At 47.2% G+C, this 25,626-nt stretch overlaps 1 protein-coding gene across 1 annotated transcript in view; it reads right to left on the reverse strand.

Moving 5' to 3' along the window:
- Window positions 1-12,118: 12,118 nt before the first annotated feature.
- Window positions 12,119-25,626, reverse strand: part of LOC138753143 (dynein regulatory complex protein 11-like) — a 55,449-nt gene continuing 41,941 nt past the window's right edge. Inside the window, exons 13-16 of the mRNA XM_069915717.1 lie at window positions 15,617-15,703; window positions 14,599-14,776; window positions 14,006-14,244; window positions 12,119-12,272 (exon numbers count right to left, since the gene is read on the reverse strand). Of these exons, the coding sequence (XP_069771818.1) occupies window positions 12,156-12,272; window positions 14,006-14,244; window positions 14,599-14,776; window positions 15,617-15,703 (621 nt within the window). The 3' untranslated portion in view covers window positions 12,119-12,155. The remainder of the gene's footprint in view (window positions 12,273-14,005; window positions 14,245-14,598; window positions 14,777-15,616; window positions 15,704-25,626) is intronic.

Genomic DNA, 25,626 nt, shown 5'->3' on the forward strand with positions numbered 1-25,626 from the left:
TCATCCGGCACCTCCCCTGTGGCCAAAGAGGATTCAAAGATCATAGCGACTGCCCCAGCTCTCTCTTCTCTCACTTCCCACAGCAGCTTGGGGTTGACCTGTGGTAGAGCACCTTTTTTCATCGATTACTGAATCAAACTTCTATGGTGCACTGTGGAAATTGTGTGGATTGATTGAATCTCTGTCTAGTTCGGCCACACGAGTGCCCAGAAACACCGAAGGAACACGCAGCCCAGTCCACCACAGGCTTTGGCCTCCTATCCACTGCAGATATCATTTAGGATACTGTTGATGGGGACCTACAAGTGACAAGTTGAGCTGGCCATGTCCCCAGTGCAGTGGCTGGCCCCCCGGCTCAGAAGGGAAGAAGGAGAAGAGGAAAACAATAGTGATTGGGGACTTCATGGTTAGACAAATGGATAGGAGGTTTGCTGGATGAGATCGGGGCTCCTAAATGATCTGTTGCCTCCCAGGTGCCAGGGTCAAGGACATCCCTGATCGAGTCATATCATTGTGGAGGGGGAGGAGGAACAGCTGGATGTCGGGGTCCACATAGGGACCAATGTCATAGACAGGAGTGGGGATGAGGTCCTGAGGAGGGAATATAGGGAGTTAGGAAGAAAGTTAAAAAGCAGGACCTCAAGGGTGGTGTTCTCACGATCGCTGCCTGTGCCATGGATCAGAGAGGGAAGGAACATGACATTGTGGCAGATGAAGGCGTGGCTGAAGAGTTGGTGCAGGGGGCAGGGGTTCAGATTTCCAGATCATTGGGATCTCTTCTGGGGAAGGTCTGACCTGTACAAAAAGGGATGGGCTGTACCTGAACTGGAAGGGGACCAATATCCTGGAGGGCAGGTTTGCTAGAGCTGTTGGCGGGGGTGGGGTGGGTGGGTTTAAATTAATTTGGCAGGGGGTAGGAACCAGAATGTGAGGGCTGAGATTAGGGTAGAAGGACACCTAGATTTGAAGAGAGGGAGGAACCAGATTGTTAAAATTAATGAAGTGGGGGGGGGGAGGTTTGTGGTAAAAGTAGATGATAATCTTGGAGGGCCATGACTGGCAGCTAAATATTCCAGGATTCTGTTGTTTCAGGGGTGATAGAACAGGGGGGATAAAAGGTGGAGAAGTCGCATTGCTTGTTAGAGAGAACATTACAGCGGGGCTGTGGCAGGATGGATCAGGGGCCTCGTCCAGAGAGGAAATTTGGGTGGAAGTGAGGAATGGGAAAGGCATGAAAACACCAATGGGGGTTTATTACAGACCCCCTAATGGGCCAAGGGAATTAGAGGAGCAAATTTGTAAGGAGACAGCATATATGTGTAGGTGGTGATTGTAGGAGATTTTAACTTCCACACATTGACTGGGACGCCCATACTGTAAAAGGGCTGGATGGGTTGGAGTTTGTCCGATGTGTTCAGGAAGGTTTTCTGAATCAATACGTAGAAGAACCGACTAGAGAGGGGGCTGTATGGGATCTCCTATTAGGGAGCGAGATTGGTCAGGTAGCAGAGGGGAACACTTTGGGTCCAGCATCATAATACTATTAGTTTTATGTTAATTATAGAGAAGGATCGGGCTGGGCCTAAGGTTGAGATTCTTGATTGGAACAAGGCAATTTTGAGGAGATGTGGAAGGATTTAGAGGGAGTGGATTGGAGTACAGAGTTGGTGTGTCCCCGTGAGGATTAAAGGAAAGGTTAGAAAATATCGGGAGCCTTGGTTTTCAACCCTTGGTTTGGAGGAAGAGGGATGTGAAGAACAGGGATAAACAGCAGGGAACAGATGAAGTGCTTGAGGAATAGAAGGAGTGTAAAAAAAATGCCAAGGAAACGAGAAAGGCTAAAAGGAGAGATGAGGCTGCTTTGGCAGGAAAGGTAAAAATAAATCCAAAGGGTTTCTACGGGTACATTAAAAGTAAAAGAATGGTGAGGGATAAAATTGGGCCTCTTGTGGATCAGAGGGGTCGGCTCTGCGAAGAGTCAGAAGAGATGGGGGAAATTTTAAATGATTTCTTTTCTTCAGTGTTCACCAAGGAAAGGAATATTAAGCCAGGTGAAGTGGGGAAATCTGGTAGTGAGGTCATGGGTAAAAAATAGATTAATAAGGAGGTCATACTGGCTACTTTAGAGAATCAAGGTGGATAAATCTCCGGGTCCGACAAGATATTCCTTAGAACCCTGATGGAGGTTAGTGAACAAATGGTGGGGGCTCCGACAGAAATATTTAAAATGTCACTGGCCACGGGGGAGGTGCCGGAGGAGTGGAGGTTAGATCATGTTGTTCCACTGTTTAAACAAGGCACCAAAGTAACCCTGGTAATTATAGGCCCGTGAGTCTGACGTTGGAGGTGGGTAAATTAATGGAGAGTGTTCTTAGAGATGGTGCATACAATTATTTGGAAAGAGAGGAGTCGACATGGTTTTGAATGTGGGAGATCATGTCTAATAAAACTTAGAGTTTTTTGAAGAGGAGCTTGGGCGAGAGGATGGAGGAGCAGAGCCGAGGAGTGAGAAAAGGGAGGAGCAGGGTCGAGGAGGAGTGAGAGGAGGGAGGAGCAGCACCGAGGAGGAGGGAGAGGAGGGAGGAGCGAGGAGCGAGGAGTGAGAGGAGGGAGGAGCAGCATCACAAAGGAGTGAGGAGTGAGAGAAGGAAGGAGGAATGAGGGGAGGGAGGAGCAACATCAAGAAGGAGGGAAGGAGCAGGGTCGAGGAGCGAGAGGAGGGAGGAGCAGCATCAAGGAGGAGGGAGGATGGAGGAGCAGTGTCAAGGAGGAGGGAGGAGCAGTGTCGAGGTGGAGCGAGGAGGGAAGAGTGAGGTGAGAGGAGGGAGAGGCAGTGTCAAGGAGGAGTGAGGAGGGAGGAGAGAGGAGGGAGGAGCGAGGTGAGGGGAGGGAGGATCAGCGTCGAGGTGGAGCGAGGAGGGAGGATCAGCGTCGGGATGGAGCGAGGAGGGAGGAGCAGTGTCGAGGTGGAGCAAGGAGGGAGGAGGGAGGATCAGTGTTGAGGTGGAGCGAGGAGGGAAGAGTGAGGTGAGAGGAGGGAGAGGCAGTGTCAAGGAGGAGCGAGGAGAGAGGAGGGAGGAGTGAGGTGAGGGGAGGGAGGATCAGCGTCGAGGTGGAGCGAGGAGGGAGGATCAGCATCGGGATGGAGCGAGGAGGGAGGAGCAGTGTCGAGGTGGAGCGAGGAGGGAGGAGGGAGGATCAGTGTTGAGGTGGAGCGAGGAGGAAGAGTGAGGTGAGAGGAGGGAGAGGCAGTGTCAAGGAGGAGTGAGGAGGGAGGAGAGAGGAGGGAGGAGCGAGGTGAGGGAGGGAGGATCAGCGTCGGGGTGGAGCGAGGAGGGAGGAGGGAGGATCAGTGTCGAGTGGAGCGAGGAGGGAGGAGGGAGGATCAGCGTCGAGGTGGAGGGAGGAGGGAGTGACATGGCCACCGATAAGTAAAAAGGAGAGAGAGGAGGAGGGAGAGTGGGGCTTTTCAAAAATATAGAAAGGGGTATGGAGGCAAACGCTTAAGTTGAGTATAGTTTTTGGGAGTGAGTAATTGGGTAATTAAGTTATTTGGTGGGGCCAATAAAAGGAGGGGAAAGTCAGGGAGCGGCCCAGCGAGTGAGTGGCACAGAGAAGGACAGAGGCCTCAGGCAGCAGAGGCTGAGATCAAGCTTGTTCGCATTAAGATGAGGCTGGTTCATTGTTCATTTGTTTTCTTTAGTTTTTCTTTCCACTGTATTTGAGGAAAGGAGAGAGACAGGATGTGGGGGAGGGCAGTTTGCTGTTCTCAGTGTCAGATGTGGGAGGTCCTGGAGTCTTCTGGCCTCCCAGACATCCATGTCTGCACTAGGTGTGCTGAGCTGCAGCATCTCAGGGAACGGGTTAGGGAACTGGAGGGGCAGCTCAATGACCTCGCTCTGGTCAGGGAGAGTGAGGCTGTCATAGATAGGAGTTATAGCCAGGTGGTCTCACCAGGGCCATGGCAGAGAGTCAGTGGGCTACGGTTAGGAGAGGGAAAGGGAGAGGTCAGGTTCAGGAGAGAGCACCTGAGCCTGTTAGTCTCAACAATAGGTAATCCTCCTTGAGTACTGTGGGGGAGGGGGGGGAGATTGTCAGCATCAGTGGCTGTACCTCTGGCACAGGGTCAGCCTCTGTAGCCCAGAAGGGTAGGAAAGGGTAAGGACCAGGATCCTGGCGGGGGCATTTGCTAGGGCTACGCAGGAGGCTTTAAACTAAAGTGGTTGGGGAGAGGGAACCAAGTAAAGGAGAAGGTTAGACTGCAGACAGAGAAGGCTTGGGGGTGGATAGGCAGGTGATCGAGAAGAAAGATGGAGGGAGATGATAGAAAAAGAACCTAATAGAGTTGTTTGTAAAGAAAGGGGAAAACAGAGAATAAGTAGTGGGAAATCTCTGAAATGCATATACTCTAATGCTGGGGTGGAAGGTGGATGAGCTGAGGGTATGGATAGAAACTTGAGCAGTATGACGTGGTAGCGATTAGTGAAACACGGTTGCAGGAGGGATGTGATTGGCAGCTAACTATTCCTGCAGTTCGCTGCTTTAGGTGTGATAGAATCGGAGGGGCAAGAGGGGTGGTGTAGCATTATTTGTCAGAGAAAATATTACAGTGATGCTTAGGCAGGATAGATGAGAGGGTTTGTCCAGGAGGCTGTATGGGTGGAATGTGGAATGGGAAAGGGGTAGTCACATTTATAGGGGTGTATTATAGACCACTTAATGAGAAGCGAGAAATAGAGGAGCAAATTTGTAGGGAGATAGCAGATATTAGTAATAAGAACAGGGTGTGATAGTGGGAGATTTTAATTTTCCAAATATAGATTGGGAAACCCATTCTGTGAAAGGGCTGGATGGATTGGAATTTGTAAAATGTGTGCAGATATTTTAGAGCAATATATAGAAGTACCGACGAGAGAAGGGGCAGTGTTGGATCTACTGTTGGGGAATGAGATAGGTCAGGTGACAGAGTATGTGTTGGGGAGCACTGGATCCAGTGATCATGGTCCCATTAGCTGCAACGTAATTATGGAAAGGATAGGTCAGGACCTAAGATTGCAGTTTTTGAGTGGGGGAGAAGCTAGATTTGAGGAGATGAGAAAGGATTTACGAGGAGTGGATTGGGACAACTTGTTTTGTGGGAAGGAAGTAGAAGAGAAATAGAAGTCTTTTAAAGATGAGATTTGAGGGTACAAAATCTTTGTTCCTGTTAGGTTAAAAGGCAGGGTCAAAAGTTTGAGAGCCATGATTTTCAAGGGATATTGGAACTTGGTTTGAAAAAAGAGGGAGACCTACAATAGTAAAGAAAAATAGTGGGGAGGTCATGAAGCATATAAGGATAACCGAGGAGGTAGTGATGGCTGTGTTAAAAAAGATAAAGGTGGATAAATCTCCCGGACCGGACAAAATATTCCCTAGGACACTCAGGGAGGCTAGTGGACAGTTAGTGGGGCCATTAACAGAGATATTTAGGATGTCACTGGCCACGGGGGTGGTACCAAAGGATTGGAGGGTGGCGCATGTGGTTCCTCTGTTTAAGAAGGGTCCAAATGCAAACCTGGGAATTATAGGCCTGTAAGTCTGACGTCTGTGGTGGGCAAGTTGATGGAAAGTGTTCTGAGGGATGCTATTTACAAATTTTTGGAGGTACAGGGATTGATAGGGAGTAATCAGCATGGTTTTGTCAGGGGTAGATCATGCTTGACAACCTGATTGAGTTCTTCGAGGGGGTTACAAAAAAGGTTGATGAGGGGAAAGCTGTGGATGTTGTCTATTTGGACTTTAGTAAAGCTTTTGACAAAGTTCCCCACAGGAGGTTAGGAAAAAAGGTGGAGGCATTAGGTATAAATAAGGAGGTAGTGAAATGGATTCAGCAGTGGTTGGATGGAAGGTGTCAGAGAGTAGTGGTAGAAAATTGTTTGTCCAATTGGAGGCCGGTGACTAGTGGAGTTCCTCAGGGTTTGGTCCTGGGTCCATTATTATTTGTTATATATATTAACGATCTGGATGTAGGGGAGGAGAATTGGATAAGCAAGTTTGCGGATGACACAAAGATTGGTGGTGTTGTGGACAGTGAGGTAGATTACCGTAGATTAAAAGGTGATTTAGGAAGGCTGGAGGTGTGGGCTGAGAAATGGCTGATGGAATTTGATACAGATAAATGTGAGGTGCTGCATTTTGGAAAGGCAAATTTAAATAGGTCATATACATTGAATGGTAGACAATTGAGGAGTGCAGAGCAACAAAGGGATTTAGGAGTGATGGTAAATAGTACCCTCAAGGCTGATACTCAGGTAGATGGTGTGGTGAAGAAGGCATTTGGAATGTTGGCCTTCATCAATCGGAGTATTGAATTCAAGAGTAGGGAGGTTATGATGAAATTGTACAAGGCATTGGTGAGGCCAAATTTGGAGTACTGTGTACAGTTTTGGTCACCAAATTATAGGAAAGATATAAACAAAATAGAGAGAGTGCAGAGAAGGTTCACGAAAATGTTGACAGGATTTCAGGGTCTGAGTTACAGGGAAAGGTTGTGCAGACTGGGCTTTTTTCTCTGGAGCGTAGAAGATTGAGAGGGGACTTGATCGAGGTGTTTAAGATTTTAAAAGGGACAGACAGAGTAAATGTGGATAGGCTTTTTCAATTAAGAAAGGGGGAGATTCAAACTAGAGGACATGGTTTAAGATTGAAGGGGGAAAATTATAAGGGGAACATGAGGGGAAATTTCTTCACGCAGAGGGTGGTGGGAATGTGGAATGAGCTTCCGGCAGACGTGGTCGAGGCGGGATCATTGGTTACATTTAAGGAAAGACTGGATCGTTACATGGATAGGAGGGGACTAGAGGGGTATGGACCGGGTGCTGGTCAATGGGACTAGGAGGGTGGGGATTTGCTACGGCATGGACTAGTAGGGCCGAACTGGCCTGTTCTGTGCTGTAAGTGGTTATATGGTTATATGGTTATATAAATATAAGAAACAAGGAATAAAGGAGATGCGTGGAGAATACATTGAATGTAAAAAGAATCAAGAAAGAAATAAAAGCTAAAAGAAGGAACAAGGTGGCTTCAGCAAACAGGGCGAAAATAAATCCAAAAGGTTTCTATAAATATGTTAATGGTAAAAGGAGAGTGAGGGATAAAATTGGTCCCTTAAAGAATCAGAGCGGACAACTGTGTGTGGAGCCAAATGAGATGGGGCAGATTTTGAACAAGTTCTTTTCTTCGGTATTCACTAAGGAGAAGGATATTGAATTGTGGGGGGTGGGGTGGGGGGGTAAAGGAAGAAAAGTGGGTAATTATGGAAACTGTAGTGATTAAGAAGGAGGAAATACTGGAGTTTTTGAAGCATATAAAGATGAATAAGTCTCCAGGTCCCGACAGGATTTTCCCCAGGTTCTTGAGAGAAGTTAGTGAGGAAATAGCAGTGGCTCTGTCAGTGATTTTTCAAATGTCATTCAAGATGGGGACAGTGCCGGAGGATTGGCGTGTTGCGCATGTGGTTCCCTTGTTTAAAAAAGGTTCGAGGAGCAAGCCTAGCAGTTATCGGCCTGTAAGTTTGATGCCTGTGGAAAGCTTTCTTAGAGATAATATATATAAGTATCTGGAGAGACAGGGTCTGATCAGGAAAACGAGTTTGGGCGTGGAAGGTCATGTTTGACCAATCTTGTTGAACTTTTTGAAATGGTGACTTGGAACATAGATGAAGGGAAAACAGTGGATGTTCTCTTTCTGGACTTCAGTAAGACTTTCGATAAGGTTCCACATGGAAGGTTCAAACGCTATGTATTAACTTTGAGATAGTCAAATGGATTCAACAGTGTCTGAAAGGGAGATGCCAGAGAGTAGTAGTGAATAACTGTTTGTCAGGCTGAAGGCCAGTAACAAATGTTGTGCCTGTATTGACTTCCTTACAGTTGGTCATTTACAGTTGGTCATTGTTAATGATCTGGAGGATGAGGCGGTGAATTGGATTAGTAAATATGCAGATGATACTAAAATAGATGGAATTGTGGATAATGAAGAAGGTTTTCAAAGATTGCAAAAGGATTTAAACTGCTTAGAGGAGTGGGCTGAAAGATGGCAGATGGAGTTTAATGCTGAGAAGTGTGAATTGCTTCATTTTGGAAGGAATATTCAAAACAGGACATCGTAGTATATGGGAGGTCATTGAAAAATGCAATGGAGCAGAAAGATCTAGGAATAATGGTTCATCATTCCTTGAAGGTAGAATCTCATGTGGATAGGGTGGTGAAGAAGGCTTTTAATGTGCTGGCCTTTATAAATCAAAGCATAGAATACAGGAATTAGGAGGTGAAGTTGAGACTGTTCAAGGCATTGGTGAGGCCAAATTTGGAATACTGTGGCAGTTCTGGTCACCGAATTATGGGAAGAATATCAACAAGGGAGAGAGTGCAGAGAAGATTTTACAAATTGTTACCTGGGTTTCAGAATCTAGATTACAAAGATTGAGCAGATTAGGTCTTTATTCCTTGAAGCCTAGAAGGTTGAGGGGGGGGGGGATTTGATTGTGGTATTTAAGATGATGAGGGGGATGGATAGAGTATGGATAGGCTTTTTTCCCTGGAGGGGAGGAGAGACTGAAACAAGAATTAAGAGTTAAGGGGCAAAAGTTTAGAAGCAACATGAGGGAAAAACTTCTTTCCTCAGAGAGTGGTGGCTGTGTGGAATGAGCTTCTGGGAGAAGTAGTGGTAGCAGGGTCCATTTGTCTTTTAAGGAATAATTGGAGAGGTATCTGGATGTGAGGGGAATGGAGGGTTATGGGCAAGGTGCAGGTAGGTGGGACTAGAGGAGAGGACTTGGTTCAGTGCAGACTAGAAGGGCCAAATGGCCTGTTTATGTGCAGTAATTGTTATATGGTTATATAGGTTACAAAGAAGGTTGACAAAGGGAAGCCTGTGGATGTTGTCTATATGGACTTTAGTAAGGCCTTTGACAAGGTTCTGCAGAAGTGGTTTGTTAGGAAGGTTCAATTATTAGGTATTAATGTTGAAGTCATGAAATGGATTCAACAATCGTTGGTTGGAAGATGCCAGAGAGTAATGGTGGAAAATTGTCAAATTGGAGGCCGGTGACTAGTGGATTTGCCTCAGGGATCGGTACTGGGTCCATTGTTGTTTGTTATATAATGATCTTGAAGATAGGATGGTAAATTGGATTAGTAAGTATGCAGATATTGTGAAGATTGGTGGTGTTGTGGGCAGTGAAGAAGGTTATCAAAGCCTGCAGTGGGATATAGGCTAGTTAGAAGAGTGGGCTGGAAGATGGCAGATGGAGATTAATGTGAGGTGCTACATTTTGGTAGGACTAATCAACAAACATCATACACGTTAAATAAAATGAATGGTGGTGTAGGCTTGAAGGGCCAAATGGCCTACTCCTTCACCTATTTTCTATGTTTCTAAATGGTAGACAATTGAGTGCAGTAGAACAAAGGGATTGAGGAATTCTGGTACATAATTCCCTGAAAGTGGAGTCACATGTAGTGAAGAAAGCTTTTGGTACATTGGCTTCATAAATCAGAGTATTGGGTACAGGAGTTGGGATGTCATGTTGAAATTGTGCAGGGCATTGCTGAGGCCAAATTTGGAATATTGTGTGCAGTTTTGGTGGCCGAATTACAGGACGGACATAAACAGAATAGAGAGAGTTAAGGGGAGATTTACAAGAATGTGGCCTGGGTTTCAGAGTTTGAGTTACAGGGAAAAGCTGGGACTTTATCCCCTAGAGCGTAGAAGATTGAGAGGTGATAGAGGTATTTAACATTATGAGGGGGACAGATAGAGACAATGTGGACAGGCTTTTTCCATTGAGAGTGTGAGAGATTCAAACAAGAAGACATGGATTGAGATTGAAGGGGAAAGGTTTAGGGGAAACATGAGGGGGAATTTCTTCACTCAGAGGGTGGTGGGAGTGTGGAATGAGCTTCCGACCAAAGTGGTAAATGCAGATTCGATTTTAATATTTAAGGAAAAGTTGGATATGGACGAGAGAGATGTGGAGGGTTATGGGCTGGGTGCAGGTCAATGGGACTAGGTGGGAGAAGGTGTTCAGCATGGACTAGAAGGGCCGAACTGGCCTGTTTCTGTGCTATAATTGCTATATCTGTGCAAGGTGCTGCCTCAGGAAGGTAGTCCCCGTCCCTCCCCCAGTGACTCTCCCCCACTACTACCCCTCACTCAGTACCCCTTTCCCCCAGTTCTTCCCCTCCCACTCACCCGGTTTCTGTGCTGGGGGTCCGGGTTCACCCTCAATGATGAGATCCACAGCAGTTACATGTGTAAAGAGGCAACAAATGCGGTCTAGGTCTCCTGTGTACAGGGCGTTGTGTACCACCCTGTCCGTGCACAGCTGACCCTTTGGCCACTGGCTCCTCCTCAGGCACCCCACCTGTTTCCTGCCTCTCCTCTGCTGGATCAGGGTCCACAGCCCTTGGGAGTTCGGCGTGGGCTGGTGAGACATCCTGCACAGGCACAGCATGATCCCAGAAGTGGGTTGAACCAGAGTGGAGCTGGGAGCTGCTGCCCCAGAACAGATGCAGGCAGCAGCCATGAAATCCCTGCTATTTCTGTGGCCAGGATGTTATTTCCAGCTAGTGTTCACCTCGTGAGCACTGGTTAAGGCAGCTTCACCCGTTGAGGGGGAGGGGAAGGGAGCAGAGAGCAGTGGGGCAGGGAGAAGCAAGTGGGGGGTCCGGAGCAGGGAGGCTGGGGCCAGGGGTGAGGGGACAGGGCCATTGAGGGTGGATGGGGGCAGGGAGGAGGAGGGACGGGGCAGGGATGGAGGAGGGATGGGGTGGGGGGAAAGGGGCAAGGATGGGGGATGGGGGCAGGGAGGGGGAGGGACAGGGGCAGGGAGGTCGGGGGCAGGGATGGGGATGGGGCAGGGAGGTGGGGACAGGGGCAGGGGCATGGAGGAGGAGGGATGGGGAAGAGGGCAAAGATGGGGACAGGGAGGGGAGGGGGCATGGAGGGGGGGGATGGAGACTGTGAGGGGAGATGGGGGCAGGGGGGAAAATGGGGCAGGGAGGGGGGAACAGCGGCATGGAGGGGGAACGGGGGCAGGGAGGGGGAAACAGGGTCAGGGAGGGGGAACAGGGGCAGGGATGGGGAAGGGGCAGGGAGGAGGAATAGGAGCAGGGATGGGGGATGGGGGCAGGGTGGGGGGACGGCGGCAGGGAGGAGGCAGGGAGTTGGGGGAAAGGGGGCAGGGAGAGGCCGGGACTAGGAGTTGGGGGTGGGTGGGGGTCCAGCTGCCAGTGTTCCCGGCTGAGAGGAGGGTTTGCCCGCCCCTGTCCTGACAGGCTGATTTCTTCCCCTGCGACTCATTGCGTTGGGCACTGGGGACTGGGGGTATTTGGCAGCCTGACAGCTTGGAGACCATGAAGCAGCCAAGGTCGGCTGAAGGAGCTTCCCTTCCTGGGAAAGGATTATGACTATTTCCACCCTGCATGTCCCTCATGATGATTTAATCCTCTGTAAGGATCCTACCCTGCAGGGGGAAGTGTCCCAGTCTATCCAACCCCTCCCTATAACTCAGCCCTCAATTAAACACCAGAGGACGTGTGTATAAGGTGAGGGGAGGGAATTTTAGAGGAGATGTCAGGGGTAGGTTTTTACAGAGTGGTGGGGGCCAGAAATGCCTTGTCAATTTTTAAATGTTTAATTTTAGACACACAGCACGGTAACAGGCCCTTCCGGCCATGAGTCTGTGCTGCCCAGTTACACCCAATTAACCTCAACCCCCAGTACATTTTGAACAGTGGGAGGAAACCGGATCCCCCAGGGAAAACCCACACAGTCACCGACAGTGCGGGAATTTGAACCCCAGTCCGGTCCCGTTCGCTGGTGCTGTAAGAGCGTTGCGCTGACCACTTCGCTGCCTAATGTTGATGGAGTATGTGGTTCGGGTGAGGGGGGGGTGGTGGTTAGAGGTTCCCCCTGGAGCACAGTGATGGAAGGAGTGGAGGCTCTTCTGCGGGGTGCAGAAGCCAACAGGCCATGTTGCTGCATGAATGGGAGGAGGTGGAGGGTTGAGGGATGGGCCCAGCTCAGGCTTTGGTCAGCAGGGAGCCTGGCTTCTGGCTGTACCACCACAACTCTGTCATATCAAACTCTTTATTTTGGATCTGCGTCCCTCATCACTGCCTTTTCTTCCTCTGCTTCTGCGCAGCCTCCAATGCAGCTTTTTCCAAAGCATCCTTCTCCCGGCGCATCCTCACTGCCCCCCTCATCAGAGGGGTCTTGGCAGCCCAGCTCTGAGAGGGAACAGAAAGAGAATGTTAGTGACAGAGGGGGAAAGATGGAGAGGAGAGAGATAGAGAGAGGAGGAGAGATGGATGGGGAGAGAAAGAGGGGAGAGAGAGAGAGACGGTGGAAAGAGAGAGATGGGGAGAGAGGGAGATGGTGAGAGAGGGAGTCGGGGAGAGAGGGAGAGACAGGGAGTGAGAGAGAGATGGGGAGAGAGAGAGTGAGAGATACTGGGAGAGAGGAGAGAGATAGGGAGAGAGACATGGGGAGAGAGACATGGAGGGGAGAAAGGATGGAGGAGAGAGATAGGTGAAGAGAGAGGGAAGGCAGAGGTAGGATGGAGGGTGTTAAAGAGGGGCAAGTAGAGGGGGGGTAGTAGGGGAGAGATGGGGAGAAGGAGGAGAGAGTGTATGGAGGGGGAAAAGGGCAGAGAAGGGTTCGATAGTTGAGTAGGTTTATATAAGTTGGCAAAACATTGTGGGCCCAAGGGCCTGTAATGTGCTTAATGTTTATGTTGACTAGATTCAGGGGAGAGAGAGCAAAGGGATAGAGAGGGAGAGAGGGTGGAGAGATGGAGAGGGGGGCAGAGAGAGTGGAGAGAGAGGTCAGAGGTTAGGGAGGGGGAAAAGAGCAGGAGAGAGATCACAGGAGATGGAGAGAGAGGGAGAGTTGGGGAAGGAGAGGTGGGGAGAGGGAATGGAATAGAGAGAGGGACATGAGATGAGGAAAGGGAGGGGGAAGGGGTGGGGGTGGGGGTGGGTTTGGGGAGAGAACGGGAGACTGAGGGAGAGAGATGGGGAGAGTTTGAGTGGGAGAGTAGGACGGGAGGGGGCATGGGCTTACCTACCTCCACCCCCTCAGGCTCAGCCTATCTGTCCGCACCTTCCCACCTGCAGCCCCCATCCACTGGCTGCCCTCCCTCCACATCGTTCCCTCTGTCCCACTCCTTCCACATCCCCTCCACTGTTTCCACTCCCCTCACCTCCCCAACCTCCCTCACTGCCTCCTCCCCCTCCCACCCTCTCCATCATCTTCACCCTCATTCCTTCACACTCTGTCTCCAATCCCTGACTCCTCTCTCTCCCTCCCTTTCCGCTCACCCTCCCTCTCCCTCTTTCCCTCCCCTTCCCCTCCCTCTCTCTCTCAACTCTCCTATCCACCTCCTCCCTCTCTTCCTCTTGCTTCTCTCTCCACCCTCTCTCCCAATCTCACTCCCATCCCTACTGCTCCCTCTCCCCTCCCCCCATCCTCTCTAATCCCATAAGGCATTGGATCAGAAATAGGCCATTCAGCCCATTGTCTTCCCCACCATTTAATCATGAGCTGATCCATTTTCCCACCCAGCCCCTCTGCCCACCCTTCTCCTAAATTCCAATGAGACCAGGCCAAGAGTTGTCAAATGCTCCTCATATGATAACCCTTTCATTCCCAGAATCATCCTTGTGAACCTCCTCTGAACCCTCCCCAACGTCAGCACATCCTTCCTTAAATGAGGAGCCCAAAACTGCCCACAATCCTCCACATGAGGGCTCACCAGGGCCTTATAAACCCCAACATCACATCACTACATGCCCACCTCCCTCATTCTCTTCCTCCTCCCCTCTCCCCTCCCCCTCTTCTCCCCAACTCCCTTCCCCCTCCCCACCCTCTTACATCCCCTCACTCCCTCCCACCTCCCCTCACACCATGTCGCCCCTCCCCTACACCCCCATTCCCCTCCCCACTCCCCCACCACACATGCCTTGAATGCCATCTGCTCCTGCAGGTAGACTGGTCCGACCTTGCCCAGGGCGGTGGTGAAGTCGCCGGCGGTCAGGGGGTGCTGGGCTTGTTGTCGAAGCCTCTGTTCGGTCAGCACTGCCCTCACCGCCTGGGCCATGTGTCCTGGGGTATAGCCGTCTGAAATCCGGGCCAGAGATGCAAGGTCCAGTGAGCTGCAGACCACACCACCCTGCCGCTCAATTAGATCCTTCCAGATCACTAGGGGTGGGTAGGGGGATCAGAGTCAGTCCAAGCAGGTCCTGACCTTGACCCTGGTACCCACCACAGCCCCGCCACCTGTCCCCTGACCCAACCCTGATCCTGGCTCTGACCTCAACCTGAACCAGACCTTGACCCTGACCCAATCCTGATCATTAAATGACCCCAACGTGCCCCCTCTCCATGACATTCCACCCTCCCCATGATGTTCCCACTTTCCCCCGACGTGCCCACCTTTCCCCCCAATGTGACCCCTTGCCCTCCAACATGCCCCCCTTCCCCAACGAGCCTCCCTTGCCCCTCAACATGTTTCCCCCGCCCCCGGATATGAGCTGTGAGAGGAGTGGGACTCACTTAGCCGGGCTGAGTAGTCAGCGCAGGGAACGAGAATGATTCGCTCATACACCTTGAAGAGGGGCCGGGGGTCGGCGTCGAAGGGACGTTGCGAAGTCCCGACAACCAGCACCCGGTCCTCAGCCTGGATCTGTTTCAGCAACTTGGGAAGCTCCTTCCTCAGCCGCTTGGGCTCCAGCTGAGAGACAGAACAGATGCTGGAAAACTGCACAACACCACCCAACCGGAAAACAGGCCATTCAATCCATCAAGGGCAAACTACCCTCTCCTGGATGGACCCTTCCCCACCCCTGCAGGATGTGTTCCCGACCTGTTCACATTCCCCTGTCCCCTGTCCCCACTCCTCGGCACATTGCCTTCAACTCACAATTCCCCTCCCCGATTTCCCCCTCCCATCACAGACCAAGAAAGTGCAGACAGAGTAAGCTGGTCGCTGGGGTCGGAGATGAGGGACGGTGGGGTCAGAGTTCAGGGACATTAATGTGTGCGCACATGGGTTTGGGCATAGTTTGTGTTTCATGGACATTGGGCTCATGTGGAGAGAGAGAAGGAAGAGTGAGAGAGGCAGAGGAGGGACGTGGAGGGGAAGGGAGAGGAAGGACGTGGAGAGAGGAGGGAGAGAGGGATGTGGAGGGGAGGGAGGTGGAGAGGGTGTGAGAGAAGGGATATGGAAAGGGGAGGGTGAGGTGGGATGTGGAGGGGAGGAAGAAGCGAGGTGGAGGGGAGGGAGGGGAGTGAGAGGAGGGAGGTGGAGGGGAGGGTGAGAAGGGACATGGAGGGTAAGGAGAGGAGGGATGTGGAGGGGAGGATGTGGAGAGATGAGGGAAGGGAGGGTTGTGGGGGGAGGGAGAGGAGGGAGGAGGAGGGGAGGGAGAGAAGGGAGGTGGAGGGGGAGGGAGAGGAGGGAGTGAGACATGGAGTGGAATGGGGAGGAGGGACGTAGAGGGGGTTGGGGGACAGAGGGAGTTGGGGGACAGAGGGAGGTGCAATTTGGGGCTCTGGGCAGATCTGAACTTACCGCCCTCTCCTCTCTGCTCATTCTGCTGATGAAGGTTTTCTCTGCATCATCGATCCAGATGACTGAGGGCTGCAGTGACTTCGCCACCTGCCACAGGAGGCCATTTAGCCCATCAGCTCCATGCTATCAGAGTGTAATTTCCCCATTCCTGGCCTGGAGTCCTGAGGCCCCACTAGTCACAGCCTCCAATCTCAAAAGCATCATCCACCACTACTCTCTGGCTTTTCCATCCAGTCACTGTCAAATCCAGTTCACTACTTCACCATGAATAACTAGTGTCTGAAGCTTCCTGACCAACCTCCCATATGGGTCCTTGTCAAAGGCCTCACTGAAGTCATCAGCCTTTCCCAGGGAGAATCCTGGGAATTCTACACCGATGAGCCTTACGTTAGGGGTGGTGTAAACTATTGAAGAGAATTCTTAAGGACAGGATCAATGAGCATTTGGAGAAGTCCATTCTATGCAAGGATAGAGAGCAGGGCTTTGTGAAGGGAAGGTCGTGCCTCACGAGTCTAATTGAGGTTTTCAACCAGGTGACAAAAGAAATTGATGAGGATTGGGTAGATGTGGTCAACTTGGAGTTTAGCAAGACATTTGACAAGGTTCCCCAAGAGAGACTCGTCCAGAAAGTCATGAGTCAAGGGATCAGTGGAACCTTGGCTGTGTGGATAAAAAATTGGCTTGCAGGAAGAAAGCAGAGAGTAGTGGTGGCAGGAAAGTATCTACCTGGATGTGGGTGACTAGTGGAGGGGTCTCATGGATCTGTTCTGGGACCCCTGCTCTTTGTGATTTTTATAAATGGCCTGGATGAAGAGGCGGAAGGATGGGTCAATAAGTCTGCAGATGGAGGAGTTGTGGATGGAGCTGAAGGTTGTCGAAGGTAACACAAGGATATAGACAGATGCAGAGTTTGGCAGAAAAGTAGCAGATAGGCTTCAATCTGGCTAAATGGGAGATGATGCATTTTGGAAGGTCAAACCAGAAGACTGAGTCCAGGATTAATGGTCGGCTACTGAAGAGTGTGGACGAACAGAGGGACCTTGAGGTTCAAATCCATACATCCCTCAAGCTCACCGCACAAAGGCCTAAGGGATGCTGGGCTTTATTAATAGGGGGATTGAATTCAGGAGTAGAGAGGTCGGGGTGGAGTGCGGGAGGGGCAACGTCACATGACACAGTAGAGTCAGGAAGTGGAAATCTGACTCTTTTCGGAATTGCTTTAAAGAATGCTAAATAAGTAAAGTACTTTAAACCAAACGTGTTTAAAAATTACATTACAATGATCTAAGAATGTCACCCAAGAAAGGAAAGAACATCGCTGGCCCATCGGAAACGCAACGAGAACATTGAAAAGAGAAAGAACAAGGCCTACCGTTTCCATGGATTCGGGAATTGGGGTAAGAGTTCCTCCCGGGTGAGTTGGGCCCCTACAGGGGCCAATAGATGCTCCACAGTGTCATCACAGCTGCTTCTGAGGGGTAACGGCGTTGAAGACGTCACTGAACTGCGCGTGTGCGGGAAGACGCACGTACACAGATCAGAAGAATTCCAAGATGTTGCTGCAGCTTGTGGAAAACCCCATTTGGAAGATGGGTTTGTAAGTGCTTAGTTCAGCCTGATCAAAGTCCTTGTGGTTCATGCAAGAGGAGAGGACTGGCTGCCTAATGTTTCATTTGAAATAAGAGAAACAAAAAGGAACTCTGTGGTGACCTGAAAGAAAGAGGTTATCATCTGGAGAACCCTGAAGAGGAAAGTTTCATCAGCAAGACACTGGAGTGGCTGATGGAAGCAAACATACAACAAATCTCTCTCTGAATACTGACAAGAACCTTCCTGAGCGGTAACCATTTCCCTTTCAAGCACCAAAGCTTGGTGAACTTTACAAATGTTAAATTCTGTGCACAGAATAAGAATTGCCTACAGTCAGTGAACTTGGAGGAATGAGAAGTGAGATTGGACTGTGAACCAAAGAACTTTTCTGAACTTACACACACGTTATATACACGTGCACTTAGAATTAGAAGGGGGTTAAGTTTGGTTATTTAAGTTAAAGTGTGATTCTATTTTTATGTTTAAAGATAATTAAAAGCAACTTTTGTTTAAGTTACCATTTGTCCCGGTGAATATCGTAACACAACTGCCCAGTAGCACTAACTTCTACTGTGATGAAATACTTTGATAGGCTGTTCATGGCCATAATTAACACATACCTAAACAAAGATCTGGACCCACTGCAATTTGCCGATCGTCACAATTGCTCCACAGCAGATGCAGTATCACTGGTTCTCCACTAAGCTCTGGATCAGCTCAAAAACAACAATTCATTCGTAGGGCTGCTCTTAAGAGACTACAGCTCACCCTTCAATACCATTATTCCCTCAGTGCTGGTCAAGAAGCTACATACTTTGGGCCTCTATACTCACCTCTGCAACTGGATCCTTGACTTCCTCATCGGAAGACAACAGTCAGTATGAATTGGAAACAGCATCTCCTCCTCACTGATCATCAACACAGGTGCATCCCAAGGATGTGTGCTTACCCCATTGCTCTACTCATTATACACACTTGACTGAGTGGCCAGGCACAATTTCAAGGCCATCGACAAGTTTGAAGATGACACCACAGTGGTCGGCAGAATCATAAATGGCAATGTGGAAATCTACAGGAGGGAGATAGATCAGCTCTTTGAATGGTGTAATAGCAACAACCTTGTGGTCAATGACAACAAAATCAAGATGATTGTAGACTTCAGGAGGAAGTCACTGGAGCACGACCCAGTCCTCATCGAGGGCTCAGTTGTGGAGAGGGTAAACAACCTCAAATTCCTGGGGGTCAACATCTCCGAGGATCTGTCCTGGAGCCTCCACATTGATGCAACCACGAACAAGGCTCGCCAGTGGCTATACTTTGTGAGGCGTTTGAGGAGATTCGGTATGTCACTGAAGACTCTCGTGAACTCTCCAGGTGTCCCGGGGAGAATATTCTGGCTGGTTGCATCACTTCCTGGAATGGAGTCTCCAACTCTCAGGGCAAGAATAAACTCCAGAGGGTTGTTAACTCGACCTGTGACATCACAGGCACCAGACTTCACTCCATCGAGGACATCAACATGAATGGATGTCTTAAAAATACAGCCTCTAACCTCAAAGATCCCACCATCCAGGCCATGCCCTCTTCAATCTGCTGCCATCGGGGTAAAGTTACAGGAGCCTAAAGATAGACGCTCAGCGGCAAAAGGATAGCTTCTCCCCCCCCCACCCCCAACCATCGGATTCCTGAATAATCAATGAACCAAAGACACAGCCTCACTTTTAGTGCACTAGTATTTTTATTTTTATATAGTAATGTTGTAAGATGGTTATAATATGAATGTTTGCTCTGTGACGCTGCCGCTAAACACTGAATTTCATGACTTGCTCATGACGCTGATTCTGAAAGGTTGATGAGGAGAAGGCTGTGGATGTTGTCTATATGAACTTTAATAAGGCCTTTGACAAGGTTCTGCAGAAGAGGTTAGTTAGTGAGGTTCAATCATTAGGTATTAATGTTAAAGTCATGAAATGGATTCAACAATGGTTGGATGGGAGATGCCAGAGAGTAGTGGTGGAAAATTGTCAAATTGGAGGCCGGTGACTAGTGGATTTGCCTCAGGGATCGGTACTGGGTCCATTGTTGTTTGTTATATAATGATCTAGACGATAGGATGGTAAATTGGATTAGTAAGCATGCAGATGATACCAAGATTGGTGGTGTTGTGGACATTGAAGAAGGTTATAAAGGCCTGCAGTGGGATAAAGGCCAGTTAGAAGAGTGGGCTGGAAGATGGCGGATGGAGATTAATATTGATAAATGTGAGGTTCTACATTTGGTGGGACCAATCAGCAAAGCTCATACATGTTAAATGGGAGACAGTTGAGGAGTGGAGTAGAACAAAGGGATATAGGAATTCTGGTACATAATTCCCTGAAAGTGGAGTCACGTGTAGATAGGGTGGTACATTGGCTTTCATAAATCAGAGTATTGGGTACAGGAGTTTGGATGTCATGTTGAAGTTGTGTAGGGCAAATTTGGAATATTGTGAGCAGTTTTGGTTGCCAAATTATAGGAAGGACATAAGGAGAATAGAGAGAGTAGAGAGAAGATTTAAAAGAATGTGGCCTGGGTTTCAGGGTTTGAGTTACAGGGAACAGTTGAGCAGGCTGGGACTTTATCCCCTAGAGCGCAGAAAATTGAGAGGTGATTTGATAGAGATATTTAACATTATGAGGGGGACATATAGAGTTAATGTGGACGGGCTTTTTCCATTGTGAGTGGGGGAGATTCATACTAGAGGAAAGGTTTAGGGGAAACATAAGGGGGAATTTCTTCACTCAAAGGGGTTTGGGGGTGTGGAATGCAGGTTCGATTTTAATATTTAAGGAAAGGTTGGATAGGTATATGGATGATAGAGGTGTGGAGGGTTATGGGCTGGGTGCAGGTTAATGGGACTAAGTGGGAAATGGTGTTCGGCATGGACCAGAAGGGCGAATTCTGTGCTGTAATCATTATATATGGTTATATTTGAGAGTAGATATAGCTTTTTTGCAAGAGACTCGTTTAATTGAAACAAAGCATCAGAAATTAAAATGAGATTGGGTAGGGTATATCCCATCTTCTTCATCAATTCAAAAGCAAGTGGAATGGCAATCTTGATAAACCCTTCTGGTTATGACCCAGAATAAAGTAATGGACCCTGCAGGGAGATATGTTATGATACATTGTCCAATATTTTCCGAGTTTTGGACCCTTATGAACATGTATGCACTGAATGTGGATGAAGAAAAATTTATACAAGAAACATTTCTCAATTTGGCAGAAGCACAACAGAGTGATAGGGAAAAGGGTAGGGAAGATCAAGTCATGGCCAGGAAAAGTAATGTTGGGAGGAGAAAGTAAAAGATCAGATGGTGCAGTGAGTTTTCAGGTCAATGAGAGTGTTCAGAAAATTAGCAAGAAAAATAGTGGGCAGAAAAATCCAAAGGAAAGGTTACGGAAGTCACTAGATATTACAAGGACAAAGAGCATTAGGGCACTTTATCTGAATGCCCGCAGTATTAGAAATAAGGTTAGTGAACTTGAGGCCCAAATCGGTACCCATGCCGGTGATTGGGTCGCCATCACGGAAACATGGCTACAAGGTGACCCTAAATGGGAATTAAACTTTCAAGGGTATCAGGTGGTGCAAAGAGATAGACAGGATGGTAAGGGAGGTGGAGTTGCACTCTTAATCAAAGAGGAGCTCCAGGTAGTAGTGAGGAATGATATAAGATCTAAAGAGCATAATGTTGAGTCCATTTGGTAGAGATAAAGAATAGCAAAGGGAAAAAATTATTGGTGGGAGTTATCTATCACCCACCAAATAACAATAGTTTAATGGCACAGGAAATAAATAGAGAGATAAGTGAGTCATGTCATAATGATACGGCAGTCGTCATGGGGGTCTTTAACTTCCACATAGATTGGGAAAATCAAGTTGGTCATGGGAGTCTGGAAGAGGACTTCATAGAATGCATCCGCGATAGCTTTCTTGAGCAGCATGTTAAGGAACCCACAAGTCAAAATGCTCTCCTGGATCTCGTGTTGTGCAATGAGATAGGTAGAGTAAATGATGTAATAGTCAGAGACCCTCTGGGAAATAGCGATCACAGTAGGATTGAATTTCTCATTCAGATGGAAGGGGAAATAGATCTAAAACTAATATATTATGGTTAAACAGGGGTGACTAGCATAGGATGAGGGAGGAATAGGGCAGAGTGGACTGTGAGCACAAGCTCATTGATGAAACAGTTGAGGAACAGTGGAAGATTTTCAAAGAAATATTTTGTAATGCTCAACAAAAATAGATTCCGGTCAGGAAAAAGGGCAGCAAGGGAGGGAAAAATCAACCGTGGTTAACAAAGGAAATAAAGGAGAGCATAAAATTGAAGGCGCAGGTGTTCAAAGCTGCAAAGAGCAGAGGGAAACTGGAAGATTGGGATAACTTTAAGAGACAACAAGGGGTTACAAAGCAGGTAATAAGAAATGGGAAAAAGGATTATGAAAGTAAATTGGCACAAAATATAAAAACAGAAAGCAAAAAATTTTATAAATATATAAAACGGAAGAGGGTGGCCAGAGTTAACATAGGACGCTTGGAGGATGAGAAAGGAAAACTGGTAGCAAAAAATGAGGAAATGGCCGAGGCATTAAACAAATATTTTGTGTCAGTCTTCACGGTGGAAGACACGTCCAGCATGCCCAAGTGCACAGTTAAGGATGCGAATGTTGGGGAGGGCCTTGATAAAATAGTTGTTACAAAGGAAGTAGTGATGGAGAAACTAATGGGACTAAAGCCAGACAAATCACCTGGTCCTGATGATATGCATCCAAGGATTCTGAACGAAATGGCAGAAGTTAGAGTTGATGCACTGATGGTCATAGACCAAAATTCCTTGGATTCTGGGCAGGTCCAGGCAGACTGGAAGACAGCAAATGTCACGCCACTTTTTAAGAAGGGATGTAGGCCTGGATTGAAAATTGGTTGTCTGACAGGAGGCAGAGAGTCGGGATAAATGGGAGTTTTTTCAGGTTGGCAGAGAGTGGTAAGTGGGGTGCCGCAGGGGTCAGTGTTAGGCCCACAACTGTTCATCATTTACATTGATGACTTGGAGGAGGGGACAAAATGTGATGTAGCCAAGTTTGCAGATGACACCAAATTGAGTGGAAGAGCAAATTTTAATGAGGATGTGGAGAGTCTGTAGAGGGATAGAGTTAAGCTGGATGAGTGGGCAAAGGTCTGGCAGATGGAGTACAATGTTAGTAAGTGTGAGGTGATCCACTTTGGCAAGAAAAATAAAAGAGCTGAATATTATTTAAAGGGTGAAAAACTACAGCATGCGGTTGTGCAGAGGGACTTGGGAGGGCTTGTGCATGAATTGCAAAAAGTTAGGTTGCAGGTGCAGCAGGTTATTAAGAAGGCAAATGGAATGTTGGCCTTCATCGCTAGAGGAATTGAATTCAGGGGTAGGGAGGTAATGTTGCAACTGTATAAGGTACTGGTGAGACCGCACCTGGAGTACTGAGTCCAGTTCTGGTCTCCATATTTGAGGAAGGATGTACTGGCTTTGGAGATGGTCCAGAGGAGGTTTACTAGGCTGATCCCTGGGATGAAGGGGTTGACTTATGGTGAAAGATTAAATCGTCTAGGATTGTATTCGCTCGAGTTCAGAAGAATGAGAGGAGATCTTATAGAAACATATAGGATTATGAAGGGTATGGATAGGATAGATGTAGGAAGGTTTTTTGAGCTGGCCGGGGAAACTAAAACGAGAGGACACAGTGTCAAGATTCGGGAGAGTAGATTTAGGACAGAGATGAGGAAAAATAGTTTTTCCCAGAGAGTAGTGAATGTTTGGAATTCTCTATCCAGGGAAGTGGTTGAGGCTGCCTCATTAAACATATTTAAAATTCGGTTAGATAAATTTTTACATGCTAGAGGAATTAGGGGATCTGGGGAGAAGGCAGGTAGGTGGAGTTAGGTCATAAATTAGATCAGCCATGATCGTATTGAATGGCAGAGCAGGCTCGATGGGCCATTTTTGGCCTACTCCTGTTCCTACTTCCTATGTTCCTATGTTCCTAGAATATATTAATAGGTGGGGATTTTAATTTTTGTCTAGACCCAGTTTTAGATAGATCAACTAGAGTAATAATGAGGGCAAAGGCAGCAAAAGCCAACTTGACATTAATGAAAGACTTGAATTTAATAGACATATGGAGAATAATTCATCCGAGAGAGAGAGAGAGAGAGATAACTCTTTTTATTCAAATAGACATGATTGTTATTTGAGGATAGATTTAATCTTAATATCAGCACATCCCCAAGGTAGAATTAACCAAGTTGATTATAAAGCAACAATCTTAACAGATCATTCCCCTTTGTTGGTGATAGTCACAATGTCAGATAAAGAAGAATCAATTTATAGATGGTAATTCAATTCAATATTATTAAAAATGTCATATTTTTGTCAGAACACCAATTTAAATCTTTTTTGAGACTAATACTAATTTGGTTAATGATAAATTTATTTTATGGGATGTGATGGAAGCAGATTTAAGAGGAAAATTGATGTTATACTTCTAAAATTAAGAACTATATGAAAGAGGTAGACCAATTGGAGAAAGAGATAACATGTTTAGAAAAAGATCTGCAAATACGACATCTGAGGAAAAACGTTGGAGGCTTAGAAATAAGAAACTTCAGTGTAACACATTACGCACACAGAGCAGAGAGAGGAATAATGGGAATTAAGGAGAGATAGTATGAGTTGGGTGAAAGGGCCCAGAAGGTCCTCATTTGGCAGTTGAAAACAGAACAAGTTTCAAGAATGATTAATGCAATTAAAGTTGGAATTGAATGCGACCACTTATAAACCTCAAGAAATTAACAATGTTTTTGAGCAATTTTCTTCTCAGCTCTATCATTTGGAGTTGCAGAGGGAGGATAGCAAAATAGAGGACTTTTGTGACAAATCAGGTTCCCAAGGTTAAGTTTACAAGAGCAAGCATAGCTGGATGCGCCTTTGCCCCAATGGAGGTGAGAGAGCATTGAGCTCATTACAAAGCAAAATAGATCTCCAGGAGAAGATTTTATCAAGAATGTAAAGATTTGTTGATTCCTCCCTTTATGGAGGTATTACACCAGATGGTGACCTACCATGACCTGACGTGATGTCTCCAGAATGGAGGACCATCACCTTCCCAAGATCGTGTTATATGGCGAGCTCTCCACTGGCCACCGTGACAGAGGTGCACCAAAGAAGAGGTACAAGGAATGCCTAAAGAAATATCTTGGTGCCTGCCACATTGACCACTGCAAGTGAGCTGATCTCGCCTCAAACTGTGCATCTTGGTGCCTCACAGTTCGGTGGGCAGCAACCTCCTTTGAAGAAGACCGCAGAGCCCACCTCACTGACAAAAGACAAAGGAGGAAAAAGCCAACACCCAACCCCAAACAACTAATTTTCCCTTGCAACCGCGTCTGCCTGTCCCGCGTCGGACTTGTCAGCCACAAATGAGCCTGCAGCTGACGTGGACATTACCCCTCCATAAATCTTCGTCCGCAAAGCCAAGCCAAAGAAAAAAAGAAACACCAGACGGTGGAAATGCACACACTCCTGGAATCTTTTATACTGCTATAATAATGGTAATATCACTAAAAGACAGAGATCCTTTAAATCTATTGTCATATAGATCTATTTCACTGATAAATGCAGATTATAAGATGATTGTAAAAATTTTAGCTGATAGACTGATGAATTTTTTACCAAAGTTGATAAATATGGATCAGACAGGGTTTGTAAAAAGAGATTTTTTTGACAGAGCCAGTAGGTTCAATATGTAAATTATATTTAACATTGCAGGTATATGTGAAAGTATCAGGTTATTAAATAATTTGGGATAAAAGTGAAATTATGCCCCTCACTGTAGGGGGATTATACTCAGTGCCAAAGAGACACCCAATTTAAATGGCCGATGAATGGAATAAAATATTTAGTGATACAAGCAGATAATAAATTAAATAACTTCTATCAATTGGATTATTCACCTTTACGTAAGAAAATTTGAATAAGTGGATGATGTTACCAATAACATCATTGGGTAGGTTTAATTGTGTTAAAATGAATATATTCCCTAGAGTACAATACCTATTTCAAACACTGCCAATAATGGTACCACCAAAGATTTTCAAGAGTTAAATAAATATCTGAGAAACTTTCTTTGGAAGGGTAAGATGTCGAGAGTTTATTTAGATAAACTGGCATGGAAGTTAGAGTTAGGAGGTTTAGTTACCACATTTTAAAAACTATTATAAGGCAGTTCAAATTAGGTTCTTTGCTTCATTTTTTTTTAAGAGGGAGTAATGGCAGCATGGATTAAAATAGAAATTGCTAAAGTAGGAGAGAGGATAACAGAAGATTTTATATATTAAT

The sequence above is a fragment of the Narcine bancroftii genome, chromosome 2 (genome assembly GCF_036971445.1).
Source record: "Narcine bancroftii isolate sNarBan1 chromosome 2, sNarBan1.hap1, whole genome shotgun sequence".
NCBI classification, from domain to species: domain Eukaryota; kingdom Metazoa; phylum Chordata; class Chondrichthyes; order Torpediniformes; family Narcinidae; genus Narcine; species Narcine bancroftii.